Source organism: Mobula hypostoma, chromosome 10, assembly GCF_963921235.1.
Source record: "Mobula hypostoma chromosome 10, sMobHyp1.1, whole genome shotgun sequence".
NCBI classification, from domain to species: Eukaryota; Metazoa; Chordata; class Chondrichthyes; order Myliobatiformes; family Myliobatidae; genus Mobula; species Mobula hypostoma.
This window is the reverse complement of record NC_086106.1, coordinates 42,865,318-42,888,519: the sequence shown is the minus strand read 5'-3', so window position 1 is coordinate 42,888,519 and position 23,202 is coordinate 42,865,318. Positions and strand designations below refer to the sequence as shown.

The 23,202-nt window shown below is 54.9% G+C and overlaps 1 protein-coding gene across 4 annotated transcripts in view; it reads left to right on the top strand.

The window, feature by feature from the left end:
- LOC134352870 (von Willebrand factor A domain-containing protein 5A-like) overlaps positions 1–23,202 on the top strand; it is a 42,686-nt gene that overhangs the window by 8,169 nt on the left and 11,315 nt on the right. For 2 of the 4 annotated variants that reach the window (XM_063060412.1, XM_063060411.1), the window contains exons 6-16: positions 506–620; positions 10,832–10,998; positions 11,164–11,252; positions 11,889–12,033; positions 13,045–13,124; positions 14,273–14,387; positions 17,333–17,491; positions 18,089–18,192; positions 19,439–19,650; positions 19,844–19,960; positions 21,710–21,817. In XM_063060412.1, coding sequence (XP_062916482.1) covers positions 506–620; positions 10,832–10,998; positions 11,164–11,252; positions 11,889–12,033; positions 13,045–13,124; positions 14,273–14,387; positions 17,333–17,491; positions 18,089–18,192; positions 19,439–19,650; positions 19,844–19,960; positions 21,710–21,817 — 1,411 coding nt within the window. The remainder of the gene's footprint in view (positions 1–505; positions 621–10,831; positions 10,999–11,163; positions 11,253–11,888; positions 12,034–13,044; positions 13,125–14,272; positions 14,388–17,332; positions 17,492–18,088; positions 18,193–19,438; positions 19,651–19,843; positions 19,961–21,709; positions 21,818–23,202) is intronic. The other 2 variants (XM_063060413.1, XM_063060414.1) reach the window with 1 other exon arrangement.

The window sequence follows — 23,202 nt, the reverse complement described above, 5'->3', positions numbered from 1 at the left end:
CCCCCAGGGGGCTATCTGTACACTGACCGGTGTCCCTCAGTCCCTCTCCTTCAGGGGGATATCTGTACACTGACCAGTGTCCCTCAGTCCCTCTCCCCCAGGGGGATATCTGTACACTGACCGGTGTCCCTCAGTCCCTCTCCTTCAGGGGGATATCTGTACACTGACCGGTGTCCCTCAGTCCCTCTCCCCCGGGGGGATATCTGTACACTGACCGCTGCCCTTCAGTCCCTCTCCCTCGGGGGGATATCTGTACACTGACCGGTGTCCCTCAGTCCCTCTCCCTCGGGGTGATATCTGTACACTGACCAGTGTCCCTCAGTCCCTCTCCCCCAGGGGGATATCTGTACACTGACCGGTGTCCCTCAGACCCCCTCCCTCAGGGGAATATCTGTACACTGACCGGTGTCCCTCAGTCCCTTTCCCTCAGGGGGAATATCTGGTGTCCCTCTTTACTCCTCTTGTGTCCTGCGTTGTGACCCTGTGCTGTGACCCTCATTTCCAGCTCTCCCTGGTGAAGGGTCAGGGCTTCGACAGAGACCTCGAGCTCTTGATGTTCTCCGAGAAGATCGATGAACCGAGCACCATCCTCGAGGCAGGACTGGGTTCTGCTGCTCCAGGTGGGGGCTCGTCTGAGAGGGCGAATGTGTCCCATTCTTGTGGGGAGGGGGTGTTGGATGAGGGTAATATGGGGGTGAGAGGGGAGTGGGAACGTGTGGGATGGGGTTGGAAGGCCGGGAGGGAAGTGAGAGGAGGGCAGGAGTGTTCTGGGATGGACTTTAGCATAGAGGAGGGGGTTTGGGAAGTTGGTCAGATGGGTGTGTAGGGGCGGTGGGATAGGTTGAGGTGGAGGGTGATGTTTTGTGAGTTTGGTCAGGTGGTGATGGGATGGTGCTCTGGGGTGAGGAGGGATTGGGATGGGGTGTGAGATGCAGGGTGGTGAAGGGATGGTGCTCTGATGGGGTGAGGAGGGATTGGGATGGGGTGTGAGATGCAGTGTGGGGATGGGATGGTGCTCTGATGGGGTGCGGAGGGATTGGGATGGGGTGTGAAATGCAGGGTGGTGATGGGATGGTGCTCTGAAGGGGTGAGGAGGGATTGGGATGGGGTGTGAGATGCAGGGTGAGGTTGGGATGGTGCTCTGATGGGGTGAAGAGGGATTGGGATGGTGTGTGAGATGCAGGCTGGGGATGGGATGGTGCTCTGATGGTGTGAGGAGTGATTGGGATGGGGTGTGAGATGCGGGGTGGGGATGAGATGGAGCTCTTATTAGTGAGGAGGGATTGGGATGTGGTCTGAGATGCAGGGTGGTGATGGGATGGTGCTCTGATGGGGTGAGGAGGGATTGGGATGGCGTGTGAGATGCAGGGTTTGGATGAGAGGGTGCTCTGATGGGGTTAGGTGGGATTGGGATGGGGTGTGAGATGTAGGGTGGGTGATAGGATGGTGCTCTGATGGGATTAGGAGGGATTGGGATGGGGTGTGAAATGCAGGGTGGTGATGGGATGGTGCTCTGATGGGGTGAGGAGGGATTGAGATGGGGTGTGAGATGCAGGGTGGTGATGGGTTGGTGCTCTGATGGGGTGAGAAGGGATTGGGATGGGGTGTGAGATGCAGGCTGGGGATGGGATGGTGCTCTCATGGGGTTAGGTGGGATTGGGATGGGGTGTGAGATGCAGGGTGGGGATGGGATGGTGCTCTGATGGGGTGAGGAGGGATTGGGATGGGGTGTGAGATGCAGGGTTCAGATGAGTTGGTGCTCTGATGGGGTTAGGTGGGATTGGGATGGGGTGTGAGATGCAGGGTGGGGATGGGATGGTGCTCTGATGGGGTGAGGAGGGATTGGGATGGGGTGTGAGATGCAGGGTGAGGTTGGGATGGTGCTCTGATGGGGTGAGGAGGGATTGGGATGGGGTGTGAGATGCAGGATGTGTGATGGGATGGTCCTCTGATGGGGTGAAGAGGGATTGGGATGGGGTGTGAGATGCAGTGTGGGGATGGGATGGTGCTCTGATGGGGTGAGGAGGGATTGGGATGGGGTGTGAGATGCAGAGTGGGTGATGGGATGGTGCTCTGAATGGTTGAGAAGGGATTGGGATGGGGTGTGAGATGCAGGGTGGGGATGGGATGGTGCTATGATGGTGTGAGGAGGGATTGGGATGGGGTGTGAGATGCAGGGTGGTGATGGGATGGTGCTCAGATGGGATTAGGAGGAATTGGGATGGGGTGTGAGATGCAGGGTGGGGATGGGATGGTGCTCTGATGGGGTGAGGAGGGATTGGGATGGGGTGTGAGATGCAGGGTTCGGATGAGATGGTGCTCGAGATGGGTTTAGGTGGGATTGGGATGGGGTGTGAGATGTAGGGTGGGTGATGGGATGGTGCTCTGATCGGATTAGGAGGGATTGGGATGGAGTGTGAGATGCAGGGTGGGGATGGGATGGTGCTCTGGTGGGGTGAGGAGGGATTGGGATGGGGCGTGAGATGCAGGGTGGGGATGGGATGGTGCTCTGATGGGCTGAAGACGGATTGGGATGGGGTGTGAGATGCAGGGTGGGGATGGGATGGTGCTCTGATGGGGTGAGGAGGGATTGGGATGGGGTGTGAGATGCAGGGTGGGGATGGGATGGTGCTCTGATGGGGTGAGGATGGATTGGGATGGGGTGTGAGATGCAGGGTGGGGAGGGGATGGTGCTCTGATGGGATGAGGAGGGAATGGGATGGGGTGTGAGATGCAGGGTAATGATGGGATGGTGCTCTGATGGGGTGAGGAGGGATTGGGATGCGGTGTGAGATGAAGGGTGGGGATGGGATGGTGCTCTGATGGGATTAGGAGGGATTGGGGTGGGGTGTGAGATGCAGGGTGGGGATGGGATGGTGCTCTGATGGGGTGAGGAGGGATTGGGATGGGGTGTGAGATGCAGGGTGGGGATGGGATGGTGCTCTGATGGGGTGAGGAGGGATTGGGATGGGGTGTGAGATGCAGGGTGAGGTTGGGATGGTGCTCTGATGGGGTGAGGAGGGATTGGGATGGGGTGTGAGATGCAGGCTGTGTGATGGGATGGTCCTCTGATGGGGTGAAGAGGGATTGGGATGGGGTGTGAGATGCAGTGTGGGGATGGGATGGTGCTCTGATGGGGTGAGGAGGGATTGGGATGGGGTGTGAGATGCAGGGTGGGGATGGGATGGTGCTATGATGGTGTGAGGAGGGATTGGGATGGGGTGTGAGATGCAGGGTGGTGATGGGATGGTGCTCAGATGGGATTAGGAGGAATTGGGATGGGGTGTGAGATGCAGGGTGGGGATGGGATGGTGCTCTGATGGGGTGAGGAGGGATTGGGATGGGGTGTGAGATGCAGGGTTCGGATGAGATGGTGCTCGAGATGGGCTTAGGTGGGATTGGGATGGGGTGTGAGATGTAGGGTGGGTGATGGGATGGTGCTCTGATCGGATTAGGAGGGATTGGGATGGAGTGTGAGATGCAGGGTGGGGATGGGATGGTGCTCTGGTGGGGTGAGGAGGGATTGGGATGGGGCGTGAGATGCAGGGTGGGGATGGGATGGTGCTCTGATGGGCTGAAGACGGGTTGGGATGGGGTGTGAGATGCAGGGTGGGGATGGGATGGTGCTCTGATGGGGTGAGGAGGGATTGGGATGGGGTGTGAGATGCAGGGTGGGGATGGGATGGTGCTCTGATGGGGTGAGGATGGATTGGAATGGGGTGTGAGATGAAGGGTGGGGATGGGATGGTGCTCTGATGGGATTAGGAGGGATTGGGGTGGGGTGTGAGATGCACGGTGGGGATGGGATGGTGCTCTGATGGGGTGAAGACGGATTGGGATGGGGTGTGTGATGCAGGGTGGGGAGGGGATGGTGCTCTGATGGGATGAGGAGGGAATGGGATGGGGTGTGAGATGCAGGGTAATGATGGGATGGTGCTCTGATGGGGTGAGGAGGGATTGGGATGCGGTGTGAGATGAAGGGTGGGGATGGGATGGTGCTCTGATGGGATTAGGAGGGATTGGGGTGGGGTGTGAGATGCAGGGTGGGGATGGGATGGTGCTCTGATGGGGTGAGGAGGGATTGAGATGGGGTGTGAGATGCAGGGTGGGGATGGGATGGTGCTCTGATGGAGTGAGGAGGGATTGGGATGGGGTGTGAGATGTAGGGTGGGGATCGGATGGTGCTCTGATGGGGTGAGGAGGGATTGGGATGGGGTGTGAGATGCAGGGTGGGGATGCGATGGTGCTCTGATGGGATTAGGAGGGATTGGGGTGGGGTGTGAGATGCAGGGTGGGGATGGGATGGTGCTCTGATGGGGTGAGGAGGGATTGGGATGGGGTGTGAGATGCAGAGTGGGGATGGGTTGGTGTTCTGATCGGGTGAGGAGGGATTGGGATGGAGGTGTGAGATGCAGGGTGGGGATGGGATGGTGCTCTGAATGGGTGAGTAGGGATTGGGATGTGTTGTGAGATGCAGGGTGGGAATGGGATCTTGCTCTGATGGGATTAGGAGGGATTGGGATGGGGTGTGAGATGTAGGGTGGGTGATGGGATGGTGCTCTGATCGGATTAGGAGGGATTGGGATGGAGTGTGAGATGCAGGGTGGGGATGGGATGGTGCTCTGGTGGGGTGAGGAGGGATTGGGATGGGGCGTGAGATGCAGGGTGGGGATGGGATGGTGCTCTGATGGGCTGAAGACGGGTTGGGATGGGGTGTGAGATGCAGGGTGGGGATGGGATGGTGCTCTGATGGGGTGAGGAGGGATTGGGATGGGGTGTGAGATGCAGGGTGGGGATGGGATGGTGCTCTGATGGGGTGAGGATGGATTGGAATGGGGTGTGAGATGAAGGGTGGGGATGGGATGGTGCTCTGATGGGATTAGGAGGGATTGGGGTGGGGTGTGAGATGCACGGTGGGGATGGGATGGTGCTCTGATGGGGTGAAGACGGATTGGGATGGGGTGTGTGATGCAGGGTGGGGAGGGGATGGTGCTCTGATGGGATGAGGAGGGAATGGGATGGGGTGTGAGATGCAGGGTAATGATGGGATGGTGCTCTGATGGGGTGAGGAGGGATTGGGATGCGGTGTGAGATGAAGGGTGGGGATGGGATGGTGCTCTGATGGGATTAGGAGGGATTGGGGTGGGGTGTGAGATGCAGGGTGGGGATGGGATGGTGCTCTGATGGGGTGAGGAGGGATTGAGATGGGGTGTGAGATGCAGGGTGGGGCTGGGATGGTGCTCTGATGGAGTGAGGAGGGATTGGGATGGGGTGTGAGATGTAGGGTGGGGATCGGATGGTGCTCTGATGGGGTGAGGAGGGATTGGGATGGGGTGTGAGATGCAGGGTGGGGATGCGATGGTGCTCTGATGGGATTAGGAGGGATTGGGGTGGGGTGTGAGATGCAGGGTGGGGATGGGATGGTGCTCTGATGGGGTGAGGAGGGATTGGGATGGGGTGTGAGATGCAGAGTGGGGATGGGTTGGTGTTCTGATGGGGTGAGGAGGGATTGGGATGGAGGTGTGAGATGCAGGGTGGGGATGGGATGGTGCTCTGAATGGGTGAGTAGGGATTGGGATGTGTTGTGAGATGCAGGGTGGGAATGGGATCTTGCTCTGATGGGATTAGGAGGGATTGGGATGGGGTGTGAGATGCAGGGTGGTGATGGAATGGTGTTGTGACGGGGACGGGAGGGATTGGGATGGGGTGTGAGATGCAGGGTGGGGATGGGATGGTGCTCTGATGGGGTGAGGAGGGATTGAGATGGGGTGTGAGATGCAGGGTGGGGATGGGATGGTGCTCTGATGGAGTGAGGAGGGATTGGGGTGGGGTGTGAGATGCAGGGTGGGGATGGGATGGTGCTCTGATGGGATTAGGAGGGATTGGGGTGGGGTGTGAGATGCAGGGTTGGTGATAGGATGGTGCTCTGATGGGATTAGGAGGGATTGGGATGGAGTGTGAGATGCAGGGTGGGGATGGGATGGTGCTCTGATGGGGCGAGGAGGGATTGGGAAGGGGCGTGAGATGCAGGGTGGGGATGGGATGGTGCTCTGATGGTGTGAGGAGGGATTGGGATGTGGTCTGAGATGCAGGGTGGTGATGAGATGGTGCTCTGATGGGGTTAAGTGGGATTGGGATGGGGTGTGAGATGCAGGGTGGGTGATGGGATGGTGCTCTGAATGGGTGAGAAGGGATTGGGATGGGGTGTGAGATGCAGGGTGGGGATGGGATGGTGCTCTGATGGGGTGAGGAGGGATTGAGATGGGGTGTGAGATGCAGGGTGGTGATGGGTTGGTGCTCTGATGGGGTGAGAAGGGATTGGGATGGGGTGTGAGATGCAGGCTGGGGATGGGATGGTGCTCTCATGGGGTTAGGTGGGATTGGGATGGGGTGTGAGATGCAGGGTGGGGATGGGATGGTGCTCTGATGGGGTGAGGAGGGATTGGGATGGGGTGTGAGATGCAGGGTTCAGATGAGTTGGTGCTCTGATGGGGTTAGGTGGGATTGGGATGGGGTGTGAGATGCAGCGTGGGGATGGGATGGTGCTCTGATGGGGTGAGGAGGGATTGGGATGGGGTGTGAGATGCAGGGTGAGGTTGGGATGGTGCTCAGATGGGGTGAGGAGGGATTGGGATGGGGTGTGAGATGCAGAGTGGGTGATGGGATGGTGCTCTGAATGGTTGAGAAGGGATTGGGATGGGGTGTGAGATGCAGGGTGGGGATGGGATGGTGCTATGATGGTGTGAGGAGGGATTGGGATGGGGTGTGAGATGCAGGGTGGTGATGGGATGGTGCTCAGATGGGATTAGGAGGAATTGGGATGGGGTGTGAGATGCAGGGTGGGGATGGGATGGTGCTCTGATGGGGTGAGGAGGGATTGGGATGGGGTGTGAGATGCAGGGTTCGGATGAGATGGTGCTCGAGATGGGTTTAGGTGGGATTGGGATGGGGTGTGAGATGTAGGGTGGGTGATGGGATGGTGCTCTGATCGGATTAGGAGGGATTGCGATGGAGTGTGAGATGCAGGGTGGGGATGGGATGGTGCTTTGGTGGGGTGAGGAGAGATTGGGATGGGGTGTGAGATGCAGGGTGGGGATGGGATGGTGCTCTGATGGGCTGAAGACGGATTCGGATGGGGTGTGAGATGCAGGGTGGGGATGGGATGGTGCTCTGATGGGATTAGGAGGGATTGGGATGGGGTGTGAGATGCAGGGTAATGATGGGATGGTGCTCTGATGGGGTGAGGAGGGATTGGGATGCGGTGTGAGATGAAGGGTGGGGATGGGATGGTGCTCTGATGGGATTAGGAGGGATTGGGTTGGGGTGTGAGATGCAGGGTGGGGATGGGATGGTGCTCTGATGGGGTGAGGAGGGATTGGGATGGGGTGTGAGATGCAGGGTGGGTGATTGGATGGTGCTCTGATGGGATTAGGAGGGATTGGGGTGGGGTGTGAGATGTAGGGTGGGGATGGGATGGTGTTGTGACGGGGCGGGAGGGATTGGGATGGGGTGTGAGAAGCAGGGTGGGGATGGGATGGTGCTCTGATGGGGTGAGGAGGGATTGAGATGGGGTGTGAGATGCAGGGTGGGGATGGGATGGTGCTCTGATGGGATGAGGAGGGAATGGGATGGGGTGTGAGATGCAGGGTAATGATGGGATGGTGCTCTGATGGGGTGAGGAGGGATTGGGATGCGGTGTGAGATGAAGGGTGGGGATGGGATGGTGCTCTGATGGGATTAGGAGGGATTGGGGTGGGGTGTGAGATGCAGGGTGGGGATGGGATGGTGCTCTGATGGGGTGAGGAGGGATTGGGATGGGGTGTGAGATGCAGGGTGGGTGATTGGATGGTGCTCTGATGGGATTAGGAGGGATTGGGGTGGGGTGTGAGATGTAGGGTGGGGATGGGATGGTGTTGTGACGGGGACGGGAGGGATTGGGATGGGGTGTGAGAAGCAGGGTGGGGATGGGATGGTGCTCTGATGGGGTGAGGAGGGATTGAGATGGGGTGTGAGATGCAGGGTGGGGATGGGATGGTGCTCTGATGGAGTGAGGAGGGATTGGGATGGGGTGTGAGATGTAGGGTGGGGATGGGATGGTGCTCTGATGGGGTGAGGAGGGATTGGGGTGGGGTGTGAGATGCAGGGTGGGGATGGGATGGTGCTCTGATGGGGTGAGGAGGGATTGGGATGGGGTGTGAGATGCAGAGTGGGGATCGGTTGGTGTTCTGATGGGGTGAGGAGGGATTGGGATGGAGGTGTGAGATGCAGGGTGGGGATGGGATGGTGCTCTGAATGGGTGAGTAGGGATTGGCATGTGTTGTGAGATGCAGGGTGGGAATGGGATCGTGCTCTGATGGGATTAGGAGGGATTGGGATGGGGTGTGAGATGCAGGGTGGTGATGGAATGGTGTTGTGACGGCGACGGGAGGGATTGGGATGGGGTTTGAGAAGCAGGGTGGGGATGGGATGGTGCTCTGATGGGGTGAGGAGGGATTGGGATGCGGTGTGAGATGAAGGGTGGGGATGGGATGGTGCTCTGATGGGATTAGGAGGGATTGGGGTGGGGTGTGAGATGCAGGGTGGGGATGGGATGGTGCTCTGATGGGGTGAGGAGGGATTGGGATGGGGTGTGAGATGCAGGGTGGGTGATTGGATGGTGCTCTGATGGGATTAGGAGGGATTGGGGTGGGGTGTGAGATGTAGGGTGGGGATGGGATGGTGTTGTGACGGGGCGGGAGGGATTGGGATGGGGTGTGAGAAGCAGGGTGGGGATGGGATGGTGCTCTGATGGGGTGAGGAGGGATTGAGATGGGGTGTGAGATGCAGGGTGGGGATGGGATGGTGCTCTGATGGGATGAGGAGGGAATGGGATGGGGTGTGAGATGCAGGGTAATGATGGGATGGTGCTCTGATGGGGTGAGGAGGGATTGGGATGCGGTGTGAGATGAAGGGTGGGGATGGGATGGTGCTCTGATGGGATTAGGAGGGATTGGGGTGGGGTGTGAGATGCAGGGTGGGGATGGGATGGTGCTCTGATGGGGTGAGGAGGGATTGGGATGGGGTGTGAGATGCAGGGTGGGTGATTGGATGGTGCTCTGATGGGATTAGGAGGGATTGGGGTGGGGTGTGAGATGTAGGGTGGGGATGGGATGGTGTTGTGACGGGGACGGGAGGGATTGGGATGGGGTGTGAGAAGCAGGGTGGGGATGGGATGGTGCTCTGATGGGGTGAGGAGGGATTGAGATGGGGTGTGAGATGCAGGGTGGGGATGGGATGGTGCTCTGATGGAGTGAGGAGGGATTGGGATGGGGTGTGAGATGTAGGGTGGGGATGGGATGGTGCTCTGATGGGGTGAGGAGGGATTGGGGTGGGGTGTGAGATGCAGGGTGGGGATGGGATGGTGCTCTGATGGGGTGAGGAGGGATTGGGATGGGGTGTGAGATGCAGAGTGGGGATCGGTTGGTGTTCTGATGGGGTGAGGAGGGATTGGGATGGAGGTGTGAGATGCAGGGTGGGGATGGGATGGTGCTCTGAATGGGTGAGTAGGGATTGGCATGTGTTGTGAGATGCAGGGTGGGAATGGGATCGTGCTCTGATGGGATTAGGAGGGATTGGGATGGGGTGTGAGATGCAGGGTGGTGATGGAATGGTGTTGTGACGGCGACGGGAGGGATTGGGATGGGGTTTGAGATGCAGGGTGGGGATGGGATGGTGCTCTGATGGGGTGAGGAGGGATTGAGATGGGGTGTGAGATGCAGGGTGGGGATGGGATGGTGCTCTGATGGAGTGAGGAGGGATTGGGATGGGGTGTGAGATGTAGGGTGGGGATGGGATGGTGCTCTGATGGGGTGAGGAGGGATTGGGATGGGGTGTGAGATGCAGGGTGGGGATGCGATGGTGCTCTGATGGGGTGAGTAGGGATTGGGATGTGTTGTGAGATGCAGTGTGGCGATGGGATGGTGCTCTGATGGGACTAGGAGGGATTGGGATGGGGTGTGAGATGCAGGGTGGTGATTTGATGGGGTTCTGATTGGGACGGGAGGTATTGGGATGGGATGTGAGATGCAGGGTGGGGATGGGATGGTGCTCTGATGGGGTGAGGAGGGATTGTGATGGGGTGTGAGAAGTAGGGTGGTGATGAGATTGTGCTCTGATGGGGTGAGGAGGGATTGGGATGGGGTGTGAGATGTAGGGTGGGGATGGGATGGTGCTCTAATGGTGTGAGTAGTGATTGGGATTGGGTGTGAGATGCAGTGTGGTGATGGGATGGTGCTCAGATGGAATTAGGAGGGATTGGGATGGGGTGTGAGATGCAGGGTGGGGATGGGATGGTGCTCTGATGGGGTGAGGAGGGATTGGGATGAGGTGTGAGATGCAGGGTGGGGATGAGATGGTGCTCTGATGGGGTTAGGTGGGGTTGGGATGGGGTGTGAGATGTAGGGTGGGTGATAGGATGGTGCTCTGATGGGATTAGGAGGGATTGGGACAGGGTGTGAGATGCAGGGTGGGGATGGGATGGTGCTCTGATGTGGTGAGGAGGGATTGGGATGAGGTGTGAGATGCAGGGTGGTGATGGGATGGTGCTCTGATGGGGTGAGTGGGGATTGGGATGGGCTGTGAGATGCAGGGTGGGTGATGGGATGGTGCTCTGATGGGATTAGGAGGGATTGGGATGGGGTGTGAGATGCAGGGTGGGGATGGGAGGTGGGCCGGATGGCTCAACCCGGAAACGGGGGCAGGGGGGTGTCCTGATCTCCTAGATGTCCAGCGTGGAGTGGGTCATTTGCGAAGTGTTCTCGCCCCCTGACAGGCTTCTCTTTCCCTGACACAGGGACCCTGTTGGCCGACCCCACTGTCATGGTGAATCTCTTCCCCCGATTTCCTGAGGATTCCCAGGGCGTGCCGGCAGGCGAGTTCATTTTCCTCATGGATCAGTCGGGCAGTATGGGAACGTCGATGTCCCACGGAAACGCCCGGTCCCGGATCCAGTGCGCCAAGGTAAATCCGGCCCGGGATGCTGAGGGAGCCGGAATGCCGGAATCAGTATCGCGGGCCGATGGGAATCAGTAACGCGGGTCTGTTTTGATTTTCCGGCCGGGATGTGGAGTTGTGGGAATACCCAGGAGAGTCTTCAGGACTCACAAGTTCTGTTCCCCTCCACAGGACACACTGCTCCTGCTCCTCAAGAGCCTTCCCATGGGATGCTTCTTCAACATTTACGGATTTGGGAGCCACTTCACCTCGTTCTTCCCGTAAGTGTGAATTCTGATCTGATGTCCAGGAACCTGAGGGCCAGAATTCCTGGGTAGATCTTGTCCCAGTCTTTTCACAGCTGTTTCAACGATCCATCCCAGCAGCCTGAACCACCTCACCTGCTCTGCGCTCTCGAGCCACGCTGCCCTGTACTCCACCGACAGCACCCACACTACCCTTCCACCCTTGTCCCCCCCACCATCTTCTCTGTCCTATCCCCCTTTCCCTCGCTGTCCCCTACATCTCCCTCCTCCACCTCTCCCTTTACCCCACGAACCCCGTCCCACCACGCTCCCCTCCCCCATGCTGTCTGCCCCCACCACCCGCTCTGTCCCCTCCCCTACATCAACCCCTCAGTGATATGAATTTTGTCACTATCCTGTCGGCTTGTGTCCTGACCTCTGGAATTTCACTCCTTCTGTCTCCCTTCTTCCTCCATACTCTATAAAATCAACTTCCTCCTCCTTTAAGGACATTAGACAGAGGAGGAGGATACTCGGCCCCTCTCTCTCCTGCTGTCCGATCTGTTCTGTCAGCCCCACTTCTCCGCGCTAACCCCTCTGCTCCCTTCCTATGTCTGCCCTGGACGTAGTTGTCATGTTGTCATCGGATTACCTCCCCCTCAACCTGTACAGGAAGAGTGTTGAGTACAATCAGACCTCCATGCAAGAAGCACTGTCTAAACTGAAGGAGATCAATGCGGATATGGGTGGGACAGAGATCCTGCAGCCCCTGTCGGCCATCTACACAACACCCTGCGTGCCAGGACACCCGCGACAGGTAAAATGCATTGTCACCCCTCCCTGTGGGTCTGCCAAGAGAGGGAGAGACAGAAAGGGTGGAAGAGGGAGGGAGGGAGGGACTGAGAGTGTGAGACACGAGGGAATGTGAGAAGTGGCAGATGGGAGAGGAAGTGAGAGTGAGGGAAGGACGATGGCTGAGAGGGAGGGAGAGAACAAGAGAGGGGATGAGAGAGAGGAACGGTGAAGAGAGGATGTGAGTGGAGAACGAGAGAGAGAGAGAAAGGGGGAAGAGAAAGAGTTACGCAATTAGACAAACAGGTATAAGAGGGGCACAGAAATACAGAATCTGAGGGATGAGAAAGAGAGAGTGTGAGAAGAAGGGAATGGAGAGGGGACAGATGAGAGAAATTAAAGGGGGGTAATCAGAGACGGGAAGGAAAAAGAGTGAATGGGGAAGGAGAGAAGGTGGAGTAAGAGTAAGAGAGACAGAAAGGAAGGAATGTGACAGGGGTGTGTGGAGGAAATAATAAGAGGCGGGGGAATGACAGAGAGAGAGAGAGAGAGAGCGAGAAGCAGTGAGTGAGGGTAACACTGTAGGATTGGTGTGCTCACACTGGAGGGACTCAGAGGAGATTCACCAGGACCGTACCAGGGACAGAGCATCTCGGTGATGAGGAGAAAGTTTGGTCTGTCTCCCCAGAGTGAAGGAGGGTACAAGGGGACATGACTGAGGTTTATAAAATTATGAGGTGTATTTCCCCCACATCAGAAGTAGGTAAAACTGGAGGCTGTTGATGTTGGGCAAGGGGTGGGGAAGAGATGTGGAGGGAATCTAAAGAGGACATTCTTCACAGAGAGGAGCAAGGCCCTGGGACAAAGGAGAGATGGCAGTTACTGATGGCATTTACAAAGTGTCCAGACGAGCACTTGTGTTGTGTCTAGGAAGATGTAAACCATATGGATGGGTGCTGTATGGTCAGTATGGATATGATGGGCAGAATGGCCTGGGTTTGTCCAGGATAACCCTGACTCTCTGCCTCTCTCCTAGATCTTTGTGTTCACGGACGGTGAGGTGTTCAACACCAAGCAGGTGCTGGCTGAGGTTCAGAAGAACAGCCCCAGCCACAGGTGAGGGGTGTAGGTGTAAGGTGGGGTTGCTGTCCCTGACACAACCCAGACAGATTCCCTCTACACGTCCTCCAAACCTCCCCTCCAACTTGTCACCGCCTGCCCCTCCAATGAACCTGCCTGCCCCTCAAACTTGTTCCCATCTACCCCCAACTCGTCCCAATCTCACCCTCTCTCTTGTCCCCATCTCACCCTCTCCCACCCCTTGTCCCCAGCTCACCCTCTCCATCATCCCCACCTCACCCTCCCACTCCCCCTCATCCCCACCACACCCTCTTCCTCCCGCTCATCCCTTCTTCCCCCTCTCTCTCCCCGTCCCCTCCTCACCCTCTCCCTCCCCCTTGTCCCCACCTCACCCTCTCCATCCCAGTCCTCCACACCTCACCCACTCCCTCCCCTTCATCCCCAATTCACCCTCTTCCTCCCCCTTGTCCCCACCTCAACTTCCCACTCCCCCCTCCCTACCCCTCATCCCCACCTCACCCTCTCCCTACCCCTCGTCCCCACCTCACCCTCTCCTTCACTCTCGTCCCCACCTCACCTACCCACTCACCCTGGCTCCCTCCTCCATCCCCATGTCACCCTCTCCCACCCCTCCTCCCCACACACCCTCCCACTCTCCCTGTCCCCACCTCCTCCCCACACATTCAGCTATCTTATCCCCCAATCGTCTCCTTGTCCCTCATTCTATGTCAGTCCTCCACTGCTCCTCTTCTCCCCACCCCTTTCTCCTCCGAAGATCCATCTCTTCCACCTTAACTTTTTCTACTGTTCTCACCAACTGCCTCCTCTTATCTTTTCCCAATTTCTTATTCCTCTTCCACCCCCAATCTTCTGCAGGTTCCCTCCCCACTTATATCTTCCATCCTTTCCTTCTCTCCTTTCATTCCCCTGCCCCTCAATTCCATTCCCATTTGGAACGAAATATCACCAGAAGTTTCTTCAGCCCCGCTATGTGGAAAGCAATGTTGGGCAGGAGAAATGGTAGCAGCATGTCCCAGCATGCAATGCGACAGAGAAACCGATCTATTAGATTAGATTATTTTTATTACTCACTCCTCGTTTATTGTCATTTAGAAATGCATGCATTAAGAATTGGTACTGAAAGTAAACCATGGTGGTTCACCGCTTCCCATCCCGTTCTCCAGGTGCTTTTCCTTTGGGATTGGTGAGGGGGCCTCCACAGCGCTGATCAAAGGCATCGCCAAGGCGGCCAACGGGAGTTACGAATTCATCACCGGGGAAGACAGGATGGAGCCCAAGGTACTGAGACAGGGGCAGCGCTGGAATCCCTGACGTGTTGGGGAGGGATGTCTTACGAATCTCATAGAATTTTTTGAGGATGTAACTAGTAGAGTGGATAGGGGAGAACCAGTGGATGTGGTATATTTGGATTTTCAAAAGGCTTTTGACAAGGTCCCACACAGGAAATTAGTGTGCAAACTTAAAGCACATGGTATTGGGGGTAAGGTATTGGTGTGGGTGGAGAATTGGTTAGCAGACAGGAAGCAAAGAGTGGGAATAAACGGGACCTTTTCAGAATGGCAGGTGGTGACTAGTGGGGTACCGCAAGGCTCAGTGCTGGGACCCCAGTTGTTTACAATATATATTAATGACTTGGATGAGGGAATTAAATGCAGCATCTCCAAGTTTGCGGATGACACGAAGCTGGGTGGCAGTGTTAGCAGTGAGGAGGATGCTAAGAGGATGCAGGGTGACTTGGATAGGTTGGGTGAGTGGGCAAACTCATGGCAGATGCAATTTAATGTGGATAAATGTGAAGTTATCCACTTTGGTGGCAAAAATAGGAAAACAGATTATTATCTGAATGGTGGCCGATTAGGAAAAGGGGAGGTGCAACGAGACCTGGGTGTCATTATACACCAGTCATTGAAAGTGGGCATGCAGGTACAGCAGGCGGTGAAAAAGGCGAATGGTATGCTGGCATTTATAGCGAGAGGATTCGAGTACAGGAGCAGGGAGGTACTACTGCAGTTGTACAAGGCCTTGGTGAGACCACACCTGGAGTATTGTGTGCAGTTTTGGTCCCCTAATCTGAGGAAAGACATCTTTGCCATAGAGGGAGTACAAAGAAGGTTCACCAGATTGATTCCTGGGATGGCAGGTCTTTCATATGAAGAAAGACTGGATGAACTGGGCTTGTACTCGTTGGAATTTAGAAGATTGAGGGGGGATCTGATTGAAACGTATAAGATCCTAAAGGGATTGGACAAGCTAGATGCGGGAAGATTGTTCCCGATGTTGGGGAGGTCCAGAACGAGGGGTCACAGTTTGAGGATAGAGGGGAAGCCTTTTAGGACCGAGATTAGGAAAAACTTCTTCACACAGAGAGTGGTGAATCTGTGGAATTCTCTGCCACAGGAAACAGTTGAGGCCAGTTCATTGGCTATATTTAAGAGGGAGTTAGATATGGCCCTTGTGGCTACAGGGGTCAGGGGGTATGGAGGGAAGGCTGGGGTGGGGTTCTGAGTTGGATGATCAGCCATGATCATAATAAATGGTGGTGCAGGCTTGAAGGGCCGAATGGCCTACTCCTGCACCTATTTTCTATGTTTCTATGTTTCTATGACTCTAGTGAGGGGGTGGGGAGGATGGGCATTCGGGTGTGGGGGAACCTTGTGGGGTTCATCTCCAGAATTGTACAGGAAACACCAGCGGCACAGAGGCAGAGTAGCGAGCCAGTGTCTCTTAGTGCCCGATCTCAGAGTCCTGGGTTCAATCCCAGCTGCCACCACTGAGTGTGAGTGTGAGAGAAAGATAGGGACAGTGAGAAAATGTGTCTGTGTGAGAGAAAGAGTGTGTGTCAGGGAGAGCTTGTGCATGTAAGTGTGAAAGAGAGAGTGTTAGGAGTGTCAGAGAGGATTGTGTGTGTGTGTGTGTGAGAGAGAGAGAGAGAGAGAGAGAGACTGTATCAGGGAGAGATTGTGTGTGTGAGAGAGAGAGAGAGAGCGTGTCAGAGAACAAGAGACTGTGTGTGTGTCAGAGAGAGAGTGTGTGTTAGAGAGCGAGTGACTGTGTGTGTGTCGGAGAGCGAGTGACTTTGTGTGTGTGTGTGTGTGTGTGTGTGTGTGTGTGTGTGTGAGAGTGTGTGTGTCAGAGAGTGAGTGTGTGTTAGAGAGAGAGTGACTGTGTGTGTCGGAGAGCGAGTGACTATGTGTGTGTCAGGGAGCGAGTGACTGTGTGTGTGTGTGTGTGTCAGAGAGTGACTGTGTGTGTCAGGGAGCGAGTGACTGTGTGTGTGTGTGTGTGTGTGTCAGAGAGTGACTGTGTGTTAGAGAGAGAGTGACTGTGTGTCAGGGAGCGAGTGACTGTGTGTGTGTCTGTGTGACAGAGTGACTGTGTGTGTCAGAGAGTGAGTGTGTGTGTCAGAGAGTGACTGTGTGTTAGAGAGAGAGTGACTGTGTGTGTCAGGGAGCGAGTGACTGTGTGTGTGTCTGTGTGACAGAGTGACTGTGTGTTAGAGAGAGAGTGACTGTGTGTCAGGGAGCGAGTGACTGTGTGTGTCAGAGAGTGAGTGTGTGTGTCAGAGAGTGACTGTGTGTTAGAGAGAGAGTGACTGTGTGTGTCAGGGAGCGAGTGACTGTGTGTGTGTCGGAGAGCGGGTGACTGTGTGTGTGGGGTCTGCACGCTCCAGCTGTCACCCCATGGGATCCCCCACCCCCGAGGCTCTGGTTCCCTCCCACATCCAAGAAATATCTGGGTCTCTCTCCAGGAGACGTGCATGTCACTGGGTTAGTGGGCTGTTGTGAATTGACCCTCCGATGAGGGAATGTGTTGGTGGCTGGTGGGTGGTGGGGGAGGGATTTTTCAGTCAATCAGTGGTGTAAATGGAGGTCAGTACAGATTCAATGGGCTGATGGCCGATCTCTCTCGGGGGAGAGGGTGGGAGAGATCTTGGCGATGGGGTGATCCTGGAGCCAGGCAGGGCCAGGTCTGAAGGAGGAGTCCCTGTGAGGGTGGGAGAGAGATGTCCAAATCTAGTGGAGGAGGAATGAGGAAACCCGGACAGGGCAGGACTCTGGGACGAATATTAGGAGACAAGCCCCATGAGCTGGACCCTGGCCGTGGGTGCAGTCTGAGAGAGAATGATGGGACGATGAGGGGAATCTTTGTCTGGGGCCTGAGGGGGCCACTGAGATTGGATGGAGGCTTTGGAAAGGGCTGTGTTGACCTCTCTGTCCCGACAGGTTCTCCGGACCCTGAAGTACGCCCTGCAACCCAGCGGGACCGGGCTGAGCCTCAGCTGGGACCTGCCCCCAGGGGTGGAGGCCGTACTGCTGTCACCCCTCCCCAGCGCGCTCTTCAACCAGCAGAAAACCATCGTCTACGCCCAGCTGAAGGGGCAGGTGAGGGAACCAGGGCTACTGGGGTGGGCACCGAGGCAAAAACAGGATCTCTTCCCCTCTGGAATATTTTGTTGCAAGGGGAGTTTCTCCATCTGCAGTCCCTGCTGAAAGGAAGCATCTCCCAGTCAGGGACCCCTGATAAAGAGGGTGTCTCTCTCAACGTGGAGACCTGTTGAAGATGGGGTCTATTTTTGTCCAGTACCCCTGAGCTAGGCAGGGCCAGGGTTGAAGGAGGAGGGGTCTCTCTCAACATGGAGACCTGTTGAAGAAGGGGGTTTCTCTGTCCCGGACCCAGTTGAAGGGGAAGCCTCTCTGTCAGGATCCGCTGTTAAAAGGGGAGTCTCCCTCTCCTTTAAGAAGCCCTGTTAAAGGGGGAACTCTCTCCTTCGGGGTCCCCTATTGTCGGAAATATCACTCTCCATCAGAGATCCCTGTTAAAGAGTGAGATCCCTCTCCATTGGGTCCCCTGTTTTTCCAATCGGGGACCCCTCTCTGTTTGGGACCCCTGTTACAGGGGTGGGAGGTTCAGCTGGCCAATGAACTGCACGCTGTTGGCTACTGACCCTGATATCCCTGACTGTTTTTCCTCTTTCACAGGTGGACTCCACACTGGGGTGTGGAGTGATGCTGAAATATTCACTGGGGGAGCAGCAGATACAGGTTGTGAGCAGGTTCAGTTTGAAACCAGTCGAGTGCGGGAGGTAACTGTCCCCTAAACCCACCAACACGGCACCCTCCCCAGCAGTATGAAGAGCCTGGCTCCAGGGATGGTATACCCCATCATACCCGTCCCTGTCCCCAATGAACGATCACCACAGCACCCCCCGCCCCTCAACTCCCTCTCCCTCCTACCTCCAGAATTGTCAAGCGATCCGTCCCCCATCTCCAGGGTCCAGTGAGAACCGAGGATTCCTGATGGGTCCATCCCCAGTGACAGGAATCCCCCTGACACAACATTCCCAAACACAGCACAATTCCCTCTCACGCGCACAGACACAGACACACACACACACACACACACACACACACACACACACACACACACATGCACACACACACATAGACACACACACACACAGACACTGAAACACACACAGACACATACACACTGAAACACGCACAGACACACACACACACACTGAAACACACACAGACACACACACACACACACACTGAAACACACACAGACACATACACACTGAAACACGCACACACACATACACACTGAAACACGCACACACACACGCACACACACTGAAACACACACACACACACACACACACGCACACACTGAAACACACACACATACACACACACTGAAACACACACAGACACACCCCAATCCCCCCCTCACACACATTCCCCCACAAACACACAGACCCACACACAAACCCAGACACACAGACCCAGATCCACTCACACAGAGACACACACACAGACTGGTGGATCTCAGCAGGCCAGGCAGCTCTGCATTGCATGTGTTCACCTGTGGACTGATTGTTCTTGCCAATAACACCCAGGCACCATCAATCTTCACCATTCCCCCATCTTTCCCTCCCCCTCCCACCTCCCCTTCTCCTCCTCTGCCCTCCCTTCCCCAATACTACCCTCCCTGACACTGCCCCGACCTTCCCCGAAATCGCCCATTCTGAAACGCCCCCCACTCCGACATTTTCTCTTGTTTCCCCTCGACACTTCCCCCCTGACGCCCCCTCTGACATGATCTCTCTGATGTCTGCTGCCCCTCCCATCTCCGTCTCACCGCTTCCTCTGCCCCTCCCTGACACTCACCTTCCCTCTTGCCCTGCCCTCTCTCACACCCCATTCCCCTGACCCTCCGCTCCAACCCCTTGTCCCACACTGCCCCACTCCCACCTTCCTCTCAACTTTCATCCCCTTTCCTCCTCCCCGTTCACCCTGCCCCCTATTGCCCCTCCCTCTCTGCAGCTCCTCTGTCCACCGTCTGGCAGCCAAGGCTCTGCTGGGATCTCTGGAACTCGGGCCGGACCGCGACACGGAGCAGGTGAAGAGGCGTCTGGTTGAGATCAGTACCCAGGCCAACGTGGTCTGTTCGCAGACGGCCTTCATCGCCATCAACAAGGAGCTCGGCCAGGCCGTGCAGGGACCCCTTATCCGCAGGGACGTCCCCCTCTTTGTAGGTGGGTGCTGCTATTTGCCCTGGAAAACACGCCTCTATCCAAACCCCCTCTCTCCCCTCTCCCACTCCATCTCTCCTTCTGCCCCTTCTCTTCCCTTTTCCCCTCCCCTCTCCCCCCTCCATCACCACTGTCTCACTGTCTCTCTCTCTCTCTGGTGAGAGATCTCATTGTATTTTCTCTCTCTGTCCTTCAGGCACATGTCTGTTTCAGATGCCGGCGGTGCAGTCGATGCCAATGATGCAGTCGATGCCAATGATGCAGTCGATGCCAATGATGCAGTCGATGCCAATGGTATTTCAGTCAGAAACAGGTGAATTGATCATGGGGAACAAGGACATGGCAGACCGATTGAATAACTACTTTGGTTCTGTCTTCACTAAGGAGGACATAAATAATCTTCTGGAAATAGTAGGGGACTGAGGGTCCAGTGAGATGGAGGAACTGAGGGAAATGCATGTTAGTAGGGAGGTGGTGTTGGGTAAATTGAAGGGATTAAAGGCAGATAAATCCCCAGGGCCAGATGGTCTGCATCCCAGAGTGCTTAAGGAAGTAGCCCAAGAAATAGTGGATGCATTAGTGATAATTTTTCAGAACTCTTTAGATTCTGGATTAGTTCCTGAGGATTGGAGGGTGGCTAATGTAACCTCGCTTTTTAAAAAAGGAGGGAGAGAGAAACCAGGGAATTATAGACTGGTTAGCCTAACATCGGTGGTGGGGAAAATGTTAGAGTCAGTTATCAAAGATGTGATAACAACACATTTGGAAAGCAGTGAAATCATCAGACAAAGACAGCATGGATTTGTGAAAGGAAAATCATGTCTGAAGAATCTCATAGAATTTTTTGAGGATGTAACAAATAGAGTGGATAGGGGAGAACCAGTGGATGTGGTATATTTGGATTTTCAAAAAGCTTTTGACAAGTCCCACACGGGAGATTAGTGTGCAAACTTAAAGCACACGGTATTGGGGGTAAGGTATTGATGTGGATAGAGAATTGGTTGGCAGACAGGAAGCAAAGAATGGGAATAAACGGGACCTTTTCAGAATGGCAGGCAGTGACTAGTGGGGTACCGCAAGGCTCAGTGCTGGGACCCCAGTTATTCACAATATATATTAATGACTTAGACGAGGGAATTAAATGCAGCATCTCCAAGTTTGCGGATGACACGAAGCTGGGCAACAGTGTTAGCTGTGAGGAGGATGCAGGGTGACTTGGATAGGTTAAGTGAGTGGGCAAATTCATGGCAGATGCAATTTAATGTGGATAAATGTGAGGTTATCCACTTTGGTGGCAAGAACAGGAAAACAGATTATTACCTGAATGGTGGCCGATTAGGAAAAGGGGAGGTGCAACGAGACCTGGGTGTCATTGTACACCAGTCATTGAAAGTGGGCATGCAGGTACAGCAGGCAGTGAAATGCTGGCATTTATAGCAAGAGGATTCGAGTACAGGAGCAGGGAGGTACTACTGCAGTCGTACAAGGCCTTGGTGAGACCACAGCTGGAGTATTGTGTGCAGTTTTGATCCCCTAATCTGAGGAAAGACATTCTTGCCACAGAGGGAGTACAAAGAATGTTCACCAGATTGATTCCTTGGATGGCAGGACTTTCATATGATGAAAGACTAGATCGACTAGACTTATACTTCCTGGAATTTAGAAGATTGAGGGGGGATCTGATTGAAACGTATAAAATTCTAAAGGGATTGGACAGGCTAGATGCAGGAAAATTGTTCCCGATGTTGGGAAAGTCCAGAACGAGGGGTCACAGTTTGAGGATAAAGGGGAAGCCTTTTAGGACCGAGATGAGGAAAAACTTCTTCACACAGAGAGTGGTGAATCTGTGGAATTCTCTGCCACGGGAAACAGTTGAGGCCAGTTCATTGGCTGTATTTAAGAGGGAGTTAGATATGGGCCCTGTGGCTAAAGGGATCGGGGGGTATGGAGAGGAGGCAGATACAGGGTTCTGAGTTGGATGATCAGCCATGATCATTCTGAATGGTGGTGCAGGCTCGAAGGGCCAAGTGGCCTACTCCTACACCTATTTTCTATGTTTCAGTGCCAAGGATACAGTTGAAAGCATCAAAGAGCTCAGTGATGCCGCGAGCGATGGCCGTCAATTTTGCCCAGGTCCACAGACTATCCCCGTCAGCCTCCTCGAATGCAGGTGGGTGACCCAGCCTCCTCAGCACTCTCGCTGCCTCTCACCCCCTTCCACCCACTCTCTCTCACTCACCACCTGCCTCCCTCCCTCTCATATCTCCTCCCCCTCTCTAACGGCTCCCTCTCGCTCTCCCAGACTCTGCTGCCTCCCTCTGTCACTCTGAACCTTCTCCCCTCTCTCTCCCGTTCATATCACTCCACTCCCCCCTCTCTACTAAGGACGGCAACCTCTGGCTTGCTGCCTGTGCCACGTGCCAGTGAGGGTACAAATAGGATGATTCTGCAGATGGTTGAGGAATTGGTGCTGGGGGCACGGTTTCAGGTTTCTGCATCATTGGGATCTCCTCTGGAGCTGATACTGCACAAAATGGGTCGGTGCACCTGAACCCAAGGGGCAACAATATCCTTGCGGGCAAGTTTGCCAAAGCTGTTGGGGAAGGTTTAAACTAATTTAGCAGGGCTATGGGAACCAGAATAACAGGACAGACGATGGGCCAGTTGCTGGACTGTAGATACAACATGTAGTGAGACTGTGAGGAATGACAGAGAGATGATGGGGCAAAATTTTAGTCCACACATTCACCACTCTCTGCGTAAAAAAACTTATCCCTGACATCTCCTCTGTACCTACTTCCAAGGACCTTAAAACTGTGCCCCCTCGTGCTAGCCATTTCAGCCCTGGGAAAAAGCCTCTGACTATCCACACGATCAATGCCTCAAGATGTAGAATCATTGTAGGCAGAGGTAAGAAACTGCAAGGACAAATAGACCCTGATGGAAGTTATATGCAGGCCTGCAATCAGTAGACAAGATGTGAGTACAAATGATCATGGGAGACAGAAAAGGCATGTCAAAAGGACAATGCTATGATAGTTATGTGACGTTTCAATATGCAGGTAGATCGGGAAAATCAGGTTGGTGCTAATTTTGGATCCCAAGAGAGAGATTTTGTAGAATGTCTATGAGATGGCTTTTTAGAGTGGCTTGGTTTTGAGCCCAAGGACATATAAGATTTCTGGATTCTGGATTGGATGATGTGTAATGAACCTGATTTGATTAGGGAGCTGAAGGGCAAGGAACCTTTAGGAGTCAGTGATCATAACATGATAGAATTCACCCTGTAGTCTGAAAGGGAGCAGCTAAAGTCAGTGTATCAGTATTACAGTTGAATAAAGGGAATTGCAGAGAGATGTGAGAGGAGCTGGCCAAACTTAATTGGAAGGGAACACTAGCAGGGCTGATGGCAGAACTGCAATTTCTGGAGTTTCTGGGAGCAATTTGAAAGATGCAGGATTGATACATCCCAAAGAAGAAGTAGTATTCTAACGGGAGGATGACAGAACCGTGCCGGCAAGCGAAGTCAAAGACAGCATCAAAGCAAAGTATTAT